General features: G+C 44.6%; 1 protein-coding gene across 2 annotated transcripts in view; it reads left to right on the plus strand.

The window, feature by feature from the left end:
• Positions 1-320: 320 nt before the first annotated feature.
• The window catches only part of tecpr2 (tectonin beta-propeller repeat containing 2), a 42,137-nt gene continuing 30,053 nt past the window's right edge, over positions 321-12,404 (plus strand). Inside the window, exons 1-4 of one of the 2 annotated variants that reach the window (XM_070979253.1) lie at positions 321-371; positions 4,712-4,821; positions 8,964-9,104; positions 9,358-9,486. In XM_070979253.1, the coding sequence (XP_070835354.1) occupies positions 4,741-4,821; positions 8,964-9,104; positions 9,358-9,486 (351 nt within the window). In that variant the 5' untranslated portion in view covers positions 321-371; positions 4,712-4,740. Of the gene's footprint in view, positions 493-4,711; positions 4,822-8,963; positions 9,105-9,357; positions 9,487-12,404 lie in introns of both variants that reach the window. The other variant, XM_070979252.1, reaches the window with a different exon arrangement.

A 12,404-nucleotide genomic window follows, 5' to 3' on the forward strand; every position in this document is an offset into this window, starting at 1 on the left:
ACACACACACACACACACACACACACACACACACACACACACACACACACATACACACACACACACTACAGCGTGGAAGACTATAAGATTTTAAATGGAAGAATAAATCCCGTTTCCAGGTTTTCCAACCGGCTGTCAGTGTGTTTCCGCTTCCTGTCATTCGTTTATATTTATTTATGAAATTATCGTCTGGCTGCAGATGGAGATAATTACCTAAGGGCTTCAAGTGGCTATGAAACATAGAAAGTCGGTTGGTCAGTGGATCATTTGGAAGAGAATAACAAAAAACAACAGAAATACATAAATGAAACAGTAAATAAAGGATGTTATTCTGTGCCCTGTCAGCAGGTGGCGCAGTTTGTTGACAACAGGTCAGTATAGGGATGAAAGCTGTCAAACAGGGCGATGTCATCTCGCCACTCTTTAATATTCTGTTGTAATTAAAACGTGTGTAACAAACATCCGAGCGGGAACCTTCACTACAAATCCTGAGTAAGTGACTCATGGTCCTCTTGCTAACGTTAGCCTGACTTGCTAACACTGAATTTGCTGGTTGGCTGGTCCGGTGCTAGCTAACCTTCACTCGGTGCTTGACAAGCTAACACAGTAAACATCATGATGTTTGTTTGTTGTTGGTGATGTTATGTTGTTTTGGGGATGTTTGCTGTCAGCTGTCACATTTGAGAACAGCCTGCCGAGCTGTCGTTAACCTGAAGATGCCGTCATCTCCAGTTGACACCGTCACACCAACTCCGCCAAAGAAATTTACTATTTAATATTTCTCTGAAGTTTGGCTAAAATAAATGTACTGCAGCGCGCGGTGTAAGATTTCTTACACTGCAGCAAACTATTCTGTTTAATTCGGTGCTTGTCTGAACCACCAAACAGCACTGAAATTATGTTAAATCACAGCTGTTCCTCCTTATTCACGCTGTTCGTTGCCGCCCTCCCCGAGTGTAGTTAAAAAAAGAGAAATTGCAGCTCAATCATAAAATCTTAACTTTCGTAGTATCGAATGCTTAACAGTGTTACCTCAAATAAATCCCAGCAGCTCTCAATGTTTTCTGTGCTGTCAGATAAAGGCTCAGGAAAAGTAAACAGATTTTAAACCGAGTTTGGTGCAGTTTCCTTCAGTTGATGAGGACGCGCGTGACCTCACACCAAACTTAATTCAACAAAATGTCAGTTTTATTTACCTCTGCATTTACGCTAAAATGTGTCCACAACGAAACACAATTTAAGAGCTCTGACAATTTGGTTATGTCAGCTCTTTAATTCGGTGAATGTTTGGTTCACTAAATAGCCTTAAAATGACCTTAAATTGTAATTGTTTACGTTTGTGCGCTGTTTGAGCCTTCCGTCACTGCAGGAGAAACGGCGAACAGATCATGAACATGAACGCTAATGAAATACACGTTCAGTGTGACCTTACGTACACCACATCAACGTGTCATGCTTTGTTACACCACTACTGTGTCAGATAATAGAAGTACGGAAGCCGTGGCATGCCGCGCTTGCAGGTATTTTTAATGCATGCAGTTAAGTTAAATGTTTCGTTAACTTGAGAAAACGAGCTATGTTAATTAATTACAATCTGGTGATTGTTGGAACCCTGGAAAGACAAACAAGAGGGTTTTTGTTTTTTAGTTTTGTTTCTGTCACACTGAGTGAAAATGATTGTTTCTGTGGATGGAATCTGGTGGCTTTGCTGACAGCAGTATAGCCGCTGTTTCTGGCTAAACAGCAAAAACAAATGCTTTTAGTGGACGTACAGCGACGGTGTGGAGGGATAACAGTGCAGCTCATTTCATGGCAGCCTGCTGCAGTGCTCTCACTCATTGGAGAACCAATTTCAAAACGTTTGTCTCTATTAGTCACACTAGTCATTAGACATAAATTCATAATGGGAGATGGCAGCATTGACACCCCTGTCCTCCCACCACAAAGCACAGGTACTTCCTGTGGCGCAGCAGAATGGAAACATGGAAGTGCACAATGTTGGGGTCTATGAATGTCGTCCACATGCCTGGCTGGATGCACTCCAGAAGCTGTCTGACACTCAGCATCTGAAAGCGTCTGCTGAATGCCGTTGTTCAGGATGTGCAGACCAGTATGGGTTTCATGCCAACCACTTTCTTACGCACCAGGAAATTCAGGGAAAAGAAGCTGCGTCCCTTTTTCAGAGGAGTGTAGCTATTTCTTCCCCCAAAGCCACCGTCTTGGCAGGGATTGAGAGAGGTCTGAGATTTGCTGCTCGATGAGGAGGCTCGTGGCAAACTTGCAGTGTAAAGCCCTTTGCAGAGTCCTGTCCAGCAAAAGGGCTGCAGACTGCACACACAGCAGGTGACAGTCTGTGAGCTGTGGGGCGATGGGATCAGCGGCGACAGCTGGAATGGACCCACCAGTCCTTGCTCTCCATTCTTGGGGGGGAGGAAGTGCACCTGGGGACCCTAGCATAAAGAGCTGGGAAGCATGCATCTGAAACTGACTGAGTGTCAGTGGAGCAACGTGGAAGTGCTTACACTTCTATCTCTAGCTGGCAGTGCCCCATATGGACCACTGGGAAGTGTAACCATTTGTCTTGTCTGACATTGGACTTGTGCACATCACCAGTTAGGCTGGAAAAATGCTTCACATGGCATGGAAACAAAGCTGGCTGATGCCAAAGTTTGAAAATGAAAACACAAGTGTAGTATTCATTCATGTTAAAGATAGATAGGAAAAGAAAGATTAAGCTGGCTGAAAAGAGGGACTGAGTGATAAAATTGTATTTTTTTCATAAAGAGATTTGAAAATTTGGAAATTATTCCAAAACCAGAGTTATCATTAGCATAAGTAGATAAATAAATTGGTATCACTGGCAAAAAGAAAATATTGGCGACTATAGTGTTACAGACAGGTTAGTAATATTAATATTAAAAAAATAGGAGTGGTCCATGAATAGATCCCTGTGGGATATTAAAATGGCACTATCACATGACAATCCATTGCAAAAGCATTTAGAATTGATTCCAGTAACAGTATTAGTATTTTCAAAGATGGCGCCGCAAGAGTGGCAGCTAGGTACAGCAGCTCTGACAGTTTTTCTTTGTTTTTGTCGAGTTGTTGTGTTTTTCTTGTGTTTCTTCTGTCACTAGTTGCGGTCGATCGTGTGCGTGCATGGATGTACAACTGGTGAGACAAGTGATTTGCTTTTTCCTCTTCTGGCCTATTTAAAACCAGATAGGGAGATCCATTCAGCCACGGCTCTGTGGTTTAAACACGGGCACAGCTGTTAGCGCTGTGCAACACCACTGTGCTCCTATTGGAAAGACTGTGACAAGAACAGATGGTATAAGCCATCCACACCGGCTCTTATTATGGGGCACGTGAGATGTCTTCGTTCCAAGATGGAAGAGCTGACAGTGCTTACCAGGCTGCAGAGGGAGGACTGGGTGTGTAGCATCATGTGCTTCATGGTGACATGGCTGAATGAAGACACGCCGGACTTGCATGCTGCTTTCAACAGATTTTCACTGCTGAGAGTGGATAGGAGAGCAAAGGAGTCGTCGTTTCTTTGCAGCTCAGTGATTTCTTGTTGTAGGTTGTCAGAATCATGAGCTAGTTCCTCATTAAACAGTAAATATGTTTGGTTCCTTTTGTCCACTCTCTACGTCCTGAAGCCTCTCACCAAACAGCTGAAGGATTTCACCCTCAGCAGAAGATTCAGATGTGGTTCTTCAGAGTAGGAACATGCTCAGTGTTTCCATCCATCCATCCATCCATCCATCCATCCATCCATCCATCCATCCATCCATCCATCTTCTCCCTCTTCATCCGGGGCCGGGTCGCCCAAACTTCTCTCTCCCGTACACTTCCTCTAGCTCTTCCAGGGGGATCCCGAGGCGTTCCCAGGCCAGCCGAGTGACATAGTCACTCCAGCGTGTCAGTGTTTCCTCTTTAGCTTTAATTTTACTTTGCATGATTTCACAGAGCAGAGAGCTGAGAAGCTGCTGGAGCTTGAGGTTCAGCTGTGAGGTTCCATGTAAAGTCCACCATGAAGGTCAAATCACATTATTCTTTTCTGTCAATGTGCTGATGTTTGTCACCATTGTTGGTGTTCTCCTTGGTTCTGACCACAGCTTGACAATGACATTAGTCTCACTGCCACGCTCATTGGATTGATTATTTATTTATTTATTTTTAACTGGATACGGTCGTTTCATGTCATGATGCCACATGAATCAGTCATCTTGATGGAGGACTTGGATTTAAAAGTTTGGAACCAGGCAATGTCTTGGCAACTGTAGTAACTATTTAAGATAAAAATGTTACTTCTTACTGTTTTTACTCCAGAAGTCTTACTGGCCTGGCAGGGATCTTGAAGGCTGAAGTCAGGTGTGATCAAATGTACCAGACATCTTCGTTTAAAGTTGACCATAATTAGTATATTAATTCTAAATTATTTTACTCTCTTGAGAAATCTGCTCTTTGTTTTCTCAACAGAACAAGACAGTTACTTGGCAAGCTATTAAAAATGAGATTGAGACTGTGCTTTTTAAATTATGTACTTATTCCACATATTTGTCAGACGTGTCCAAACAGAGGTTGAGCGACACGTTCTTCTGGTGTGAACAGCCTGGCCGCAGCTTGCGTCAGAGTTTCTCTAAACGAGCTCCTTCTCAAGTTCAGTTTATGTGTTTTTAATTGGAGGTTTTGAACTGACTTTCAGGACCAGCTGAGTTCACTTGGGACCAGAACATGGCGGCCCAGTCGACCCCGCCTTCTGTCCTCAGAGAGTTCTGCCCACTCTACTACCTGCTTAATGCCATCCCAGCCAAGGTACTGAGCCATTGTAGCAATGTTGTATGAAATTAAACACGTCCTCTTGGTTTTAATTTGTTTCACCAACCGATGCTCAGAGAGATCATTTTCTATTCATATATGCTTTGTTTAACTGGTAAAAGTTTCATTGAGATTTAAATGTTTTTTCAAGTTTGGCCTGACCAAGAGAGCAGCATGAACATCGTCACAATAATACACAAACAATACAAATAGACAAATCAACTATTGTCACACACTGCAAATGAGTGAATACAATAATCAGTTGAAATGCAATACAGGGTCAAGGACAAAAAAATGTTACGATGCAACAGGTAAAATTTTTTAGATGATTTCAGTGAAAATTTAGGAGCAATCATGTTGACCAAGAGTACTATTTCCAACTTTGACTATTTTAGATCGTAACTCTGGGGACCAACATCTGTAGAATACTGTGAGCATACAGGCCATATTGATTTCAGTTATTGCACATATATGTGCACAAATAAGAAAGACCCAACCCAAGAAGAAGTCCGTCCAAAAGCCAGAACACAGCACGCAGCAGGGAACTGCTGAGACACGTGAAGCAGTGTTCCCTCTGCTGCTGTGTGTGCTCATCATCTGCTGTCACACACACGCACGCACGCACGCACACGCACACACACATGCACGCACGCACACACACACACGCGCACGCACGCACGCACGCACGCACACACACACACATGCACGCACGCACGCACATGCATGCACGCACACACACACACATGCACGCACACACGCATGCACACACACGCACGCGCGCGCGCACGCACGCACACACAGACACACACCCATGCACGCACGCACGCACACACACACACACACACACGCACGCACGCATGCACACGCACACACACACACGCACGCATGCACACGCACGCACGCACACACACACACACGCACACACACACGCACGCACGCATGCACACGCACGCACGCACACACACACACACACGCACACACACACGCACGCACACACACACACACACATTTGGCCAGAGCAGAGCTCATTGATGCGAATGAGCCGGTGTGTCAAACTTGTTTAAGATAAGACTTTATTGATCCCTGTAGGGGAAATGAGGGAGAATTAAAAATGAAATTAAAACAGCATTTTAAAAATTGTCATCCACCTGAGTTCAGCTGTTGTTCCTGTTCTCTAACTTACAGCTTGTATGTTTTGTGGTTACATTAATGAAGCGTCGAGCCATTGAGAGGCCTTCTGAGGAACAATGACTCTCTGTGCCTAATGTGTCATATTTACAGCCTATTTAGGAAATTTTCAATTTTTTTTCCACATTCAAATTCAAATGTTTGCTTTTAAAGTTCATCACTCTTTGAAAGGGTGTACTTGCATTATTGCTATTGTATTATCATTATTTCGGGGATATAAAATGGTCTTAAAATGACATTACATTGTTTGGCACATTATTTCTGGGTTGAGAGATTGTCCAACAAAACTGGTGATTGTGATAGGTCTAGAATCGACTTTAAGGTTTTACTGATTACCTTTAAAGTACCTGATCGTTCAGCTCCCAGTTACATTACTGACTTGCTGCTCTCCTGTGAGCCAGAGGCTCAGATCCTCAGGCAGTACTCTACTGGCTGTTCCAAAGTCCTGTTTCTGGACTAAAGAAGACCTGGTAGGTACGGTGTTTCCCAAACAACAAACCCTGGGTGTCCCCAGAACTAGTGCTGTCAGGCGATAAAAAAAATTAATCTAATTAATTACAGGATTTGTAATTAATTCATCTAATTAATCGCATTTTAATCTCATATGTGCTAAAGGTCCCCAAATAAAGAACTTGAATTCTAGGACATTAATTCACTGACGTTCACATTACAGCTGGTGAATCTTTTCATCACTGTAGTTCTCGACGGTAGCTGGAAATTAGAGTCAGATGACGCTATCTGAAACGCCTTTCAGGCCCTCGTCTGCCACGATTGAAGTCGGCCTGCAATCAGCAGCAACACTTTGCGATTGAGTTTGTCAGTTTTTCCGTCGTGGCTCTGCTCATTCGTTTTGTGGGTTGGCGCAGTGAGCTCACGGTCGCACTAGCCGCACTAGCAGCAACTACATGTTTAGCGTTTAAATGATAATTCAGGCTGGAGCTGCTACGGTGAGAGGAAAAGTCTTTTTTACACAAGGTGCAAATCACTGCGTCCTTGTTAATAGTCCCGTCTTTGTTCTTTTTATAAATAAACTTGCCGTTCAAAGGTCCAAGTAGGCTCGCCTCGCTCTCCGGTGTCGCATCCACGTCTGTTGTCACCCTGCGTTTGACTAGTGGCAGGTAGGATGTGACCTCACTGCAGCCTACGGGTCACTCAAAGGGCCAAATTTAAAATGCTTGCGCATTGACTTGCCACTCATGATTAATTGCATTAATTTTTATAGCGCGTTAATTTGCAGCGTAATTAATTAATCTAATTAACGCGTCAAACTGACAGCCCTACCCAGAACTGAAACAAAGATGAGCTGAGGAGGTGCAGAGGGAGCTGAAAAGGGCGATAAGGAGAGGCAAAGACAGGAAGGGAGCTGGAGGAGTGCCTTCAGCGGAACGATGCCAGAGATGTTTAGAGGTGCCTGCATGAAAACCATCTCAGCCAAGGTGAGGAAGGCTAAAGGCCCGGATGGCATCAGCTCCGGGCTGCTCGGAGACTGTGCAGATCAGCGCTGCTGGGACCTCCTGCACATCTTCAACATGAGCCTCAGTCTGGAGAGAATTCCAGCCCAGTGGAAAACTTCAGGTAGTGTTAACTTCTCACCTGATGAAGACCTTGGAGAAGATCATACTGAACCGCCTTTGTCACCTAGTGAGCAGCGAGCTGGACCCCCTACAGTTTGCCTATCGACCAGACATTTGTGTGGAGGATGCTTCACAGATCTTTTTCACACCTGGAGAACAGTAGGATGATGGTGAAGATCATGTTTTTTACTTCTCCAGTGCTTTCAACACGATCCAACCATCACTGCTCCAGGGGAAGCTGGAAGGAGCAGGTATAGACTGCCACCTGGCTGCGTGGACCATCGACTACCTCACCAACAGACCACAGCATGTGAGGCTCCGTGGCTGCGTGTCTGATGTGGTAGTTGGCAGCACAGGTGCTCCACAGGGGACAGTGCTCTCCCCCTTTCTCTTCACCATCTACACATCAGGCTTCAGACACAACACCAACAGCTGTCACAGCCAGAAGTTCTCTGATGATACAACCATCGTTGGACGTGTATCACAGGGGAACGAATTGGAATACAGGGAGGCTGTAACCAACTTGGTGTGGACTGAACCACCTGCACATAGACAGCAGCAAGACAAAGGAGGTGGTGACAGACATGAGCAGGAAGGTGCCACTGATTACACTGGTGAACATCCTGAGTTTGGACATTGAGATTGTGGGCAAGAACAAATACCTAGGTGTTCTCCTCAACAACAAACTGGACTGGACAAATGAGACAGATGTCCTGTACAGGAGAGGACAAAGTCATCTGTACCTGCTCCGAAGACTGAGGTCCTTTGGAGTGTGGAGGACACTGTTTAAAACATTTTATGACTATGGTGGCCTCTGCAGTTTTCTATGCAGTGGTCTGCTGGGGCTGTGGGAGCTCTGAGAGGGACAGGAAATGACTTAACACACTGGTCAGGAGAGCCGGCTCTGTCCTGGACTGCCCTCTGGACACCATTGAGGAAGTGGGTGAGAGGAGGAGGTTAGCCAAGCTGACACTGATCATGGACAACCCATCCCACCCCCTGCATGAGACAGTGGGGGGCTTAAGCAGGACCTTCAGCAGCTGACTGCTGCATCCAGTGTGCTAAAGAAAGTGTGTGCAGATCTACCGCAGGTCCTTCATCCAACAGCTCAGACCCTGAATTCCAGCATCAGTTAATGTAGTTCTGTGTCACATCACAACATCACAAACCTACTTTCTGCACTACTGTGGTATTTATGGTAACAATTGCTAATATCCATCACATCCATGCAAATATCTTGTGCAGTATTACATAGTTTTTTACTGTGCTCATATATTTTTCTACGCTGTTAGACATTATCTTTATCATACAATAGTACAAAACACTGTATTTTATCATCCATATCTTACCCGTTATGTAACTATCTGTCTCCTGCAGGTGCAGCGTGGATTCAGGTCCATCCTGGTTTACCTTACAGCTCTGGACAGCAGCAGTGACTTCCTGGCGGTGGGCAGCAGCATTGGCATGCTCTACCTGTACTGCCGCCGCCTGGCACATATGAACAAGTACAGCCTGGAGGTCAGATGTCTTCTTCTTCTGTGGTGCTCAATCTGTCTTCACATCTGGGTCTTGGCTCAGTCTTCAGCAGGGGGACTTTTCCACAGGAATAGAAAACCAGTTAGATTCCTTCAGTCTGACTTTGTCCGTGTGCATGTGTGTCTTTGTGTGTCTGTGAGTGTGTCTGTGTGCATGTGTGTGCATGTGTGTGTTTTTGTGTGTTTCTTTGTGTGTGTGCGCTGTGTGCTTGTGTCTCTATATGTGTGTCAAACAGGGAAAGACTGATCCAATCACAGCTGTGAAGCTGCTCAGCTGTTTCGATGATCTGGTTGCCGTGGGAACAGCATCTGGTCGAGTTGCAGTGTTCCAGCTGGTATCTCCACTTCCTGGTCGAAACAAACAGGTGAGAAGTTTGACAGGTGTGTTTCAGACAGGTACATCAGGAAGTATTGGCACATGCGACGCTCTCACTGGTTGAACGTGGTTCTGTCGTCCTTCCATCATCAGCTGTGGAGGAAGATTTTGAGCCTTTACTGAAGTCAAAGTGTCACAGTGGAAAAGCCAGTGAAGTCTGAGAAGCCACTGAATGTTTGTGGTGATCTGCTTCATGTGAGTGACCAGTGTGACTGTTCACAGATGTTCAGCAGCAGTTACAGAGATAATACCTGTGCATTAACATGTACGCAAGCAGCATTTTTCTGTTGGCTGGTTTGGTCAATGAAGCTGAGGTGTGTTTTCTGTTCAATACATTGTGTTTCTGCCTCAAAGTAAATCTGGTGTAGATTATTCCACCATGTTTTTGACAGCTGTCAACTTGTTTCAGGAACTTGGATTGTTATTAGCACATATTGAAGGGCTGAAATGAAGCCAGAACTTCCAGGTTTGTTTCCAAAAGTAAGAAAAGCTGATGTAGAATCCCATTTGAAACACCTCTGTTCACTAAATCTCAGCAGTAGGCCATGTGGCTTCAGATGTTTAGGATGGGGGTTTTAATAATAATAATAATAATAATAATAATAATAATAATAATAACAACAATACATTTTATTTGTTGGCGCCTTTCTGAGCACCCAAGGACACCTTACAATAAAAAACATACAAAATGAAAAATACTACATTAAAGTGAAATGAAATACAAACAATACAACATTAAAAATAAATAAAATCTATGACAGAAAATTAAAGTGGATAGGCAAGTCTGAACAGGTGGGTTTTAAGCTGGGATTTGAATCGTCCAATGGAGTCAATCTGACGGATGTCAGAGTCTGAGTGCAGAGCAGCTGAAGGCTCTGCCACCCATAGTGGTCAGTTTGAAGTTGGGGACAGACAGAAGAGCAACTGAGGAGGAGCAGAGAGCACAGGTGGGGGTGTAGGGGTGGAGAGGGTCTGACAGGTATTGGGGGGCCAGGTTATGGAGAGCTTTAAATGTGAGGAGAAGGACTTTGTATTGGATTCGCTGATGCACAGGTAACCAGTGGAGCTGAATGAGGATGGGGGTGATGTGGTCGGTGGGTTTGGTACGGGTGAAGATTCTGGCGGCAGAGTTCTGGATGATTTGGTGGGTGGAGAAGTTTGCTGGGGAGACCAGTGAGGATTGAGTTGCAGTAATCGATGCGTGAAGTGACAAGTGCGTGGACCAGGACCTGGTGAGAGATGGGCGGAGTCTGGAGATGTTACGTAAGTGCATGAAGGCAGTACGGGTAATGTTACTGATGTGGGGGGGGGGGGACACTGTCCAGTATGACACCAAGGCTTTATGTTGAAGTTGTCACTGGGGGGTTTTGGACTTGAGGCAGATGGTCTTTGGTTGTGACTCTCGTTTTGGTACAGAGAAATCCAAATGTTTTATTCTGGTTTTTAATTCACTCTGTTTTCTGAGCGTGTTGACAGTTTTTCCGTCTTCTCTGAGTTCCTTTAAATTTTGCTCTCGATCAGAAGAAATGCTCATAGTGGCAATTTCAAATCACGTTTTAAGTTCACTTTTTTCACGCTGTTCCTTTCACACGATACACATTTAAATGCAATCAGTATTGTGATTCATATGCATGAATTTCTTGCCAACACGTGGTGAGTAAGCGGAAACGTTAGTGATTGTTTGATTGCGGCCAGCTTCCGTTCATTACATGTGCTGCCATCAGCTGCTGGCTGAGCTCCATGAGACCCTTTGAGACATAAGAAAAGAAGAACCACCGTCCATCTAAATATGACTTAAAAACGGCTTCGCTGTAGACCTGAGAATCAGTCCAGGTGTGATTTCAATGTATCAATGAAACCCTACAAAATCAAGCTGTCCATTGACATCCTTCGTTTCTGTCTTTATTCGCATGTGACCAACGTATTCTTTGTCTAACTAAGTTTCATTTGGCTCATGAATTAATTTTTGTAAGCCTCACTTCTTTTTAATAATGCCAGGAAATTGTGGAAAGCTATCAAATGTATTTCAGCCTGTGAACGATGCTGTCTTGCATAGTTAAGGACACCACTTCCCTTTCTGAAAGAGCTACGATGCTGCAGTGAGCACCTCATTGCCTCTGGTTCCCCATTTCATCAGCCCCCTGCCTTCAACATGCGTGCTTTCCTCAGACGTGACTGTGGATTGTATTTTGGAGGGCCAGCCCTCTTATTTTGTTGGTGAATTTCACAGAACTCTCCTATTGCTGGACACCAAAAAGATGCAGGTCCAGATAATCTGGAAGACACCGTCGCACCCTACATGTCAGTGGCTTTCATTGGCCTTATGTAGACTAACTCTGGGCTGCTCCCCCCTTTACCGTTCTGCTGTTTCGTTTGCTTTCTTACTGTCCGTCCCTACGCCTCGGCAGGTAGGCCTTTATGTTCTCTGCTCTGCAGCCTTGAACCACTTGCAGGCAGATCTGCCGTTTGTCAGGCTCATCCTGATATCAGGGCATTTAAAAATGAAGTGAAGGGTCAGGAAGCAAATTTCATTGGAGCTTCTTTGACATGACTCATGAGTATGTGGTGTGAAGCTCTAAAATACACCCTGATACCATTTGTGTGGTTTTAATATCTGCGTGTATGCTGCTTGAAACACTGTGATGCCGCTATCTTGGCCAGGGTGTCCTTGAAAGAGATTTTGTGATCTCAGTTGGACTTGGTTAAGTTAGGGAGGTTCAGTATCCTATGGGCATCTACTGAGCACCTAACCAGCAGGGGGCAGCACTGCATCTATCAGAGGAAAGAATACTGTCCAGTAAACTGGCTGTAACATACTGGTCTCTCTCAGGAATCCATCAATATGTTTTTTTCATGGAAAGAAAATCAAGGAAACCAATAACTTATGTTTAGATTCAAGATACAATT

The sequence above is a fragment of the Chaetodon trifascialis genome, chromosome 14 (genome assembly GCF_039877785.1).
Source record: "Chaetodon trifascialis isolate fChaTrf1 chromosome 14, fChaTrf1.hap1, whole genome shotgun sequence".
In the NCBI taxonomy this organism is placed as follows: Eukaryota; Metazoa; Chordata; class Actinopteri; order Chaetodontiformes; family Chaetodontidae; genus Chaetodon; species Chaetodon trifascialis.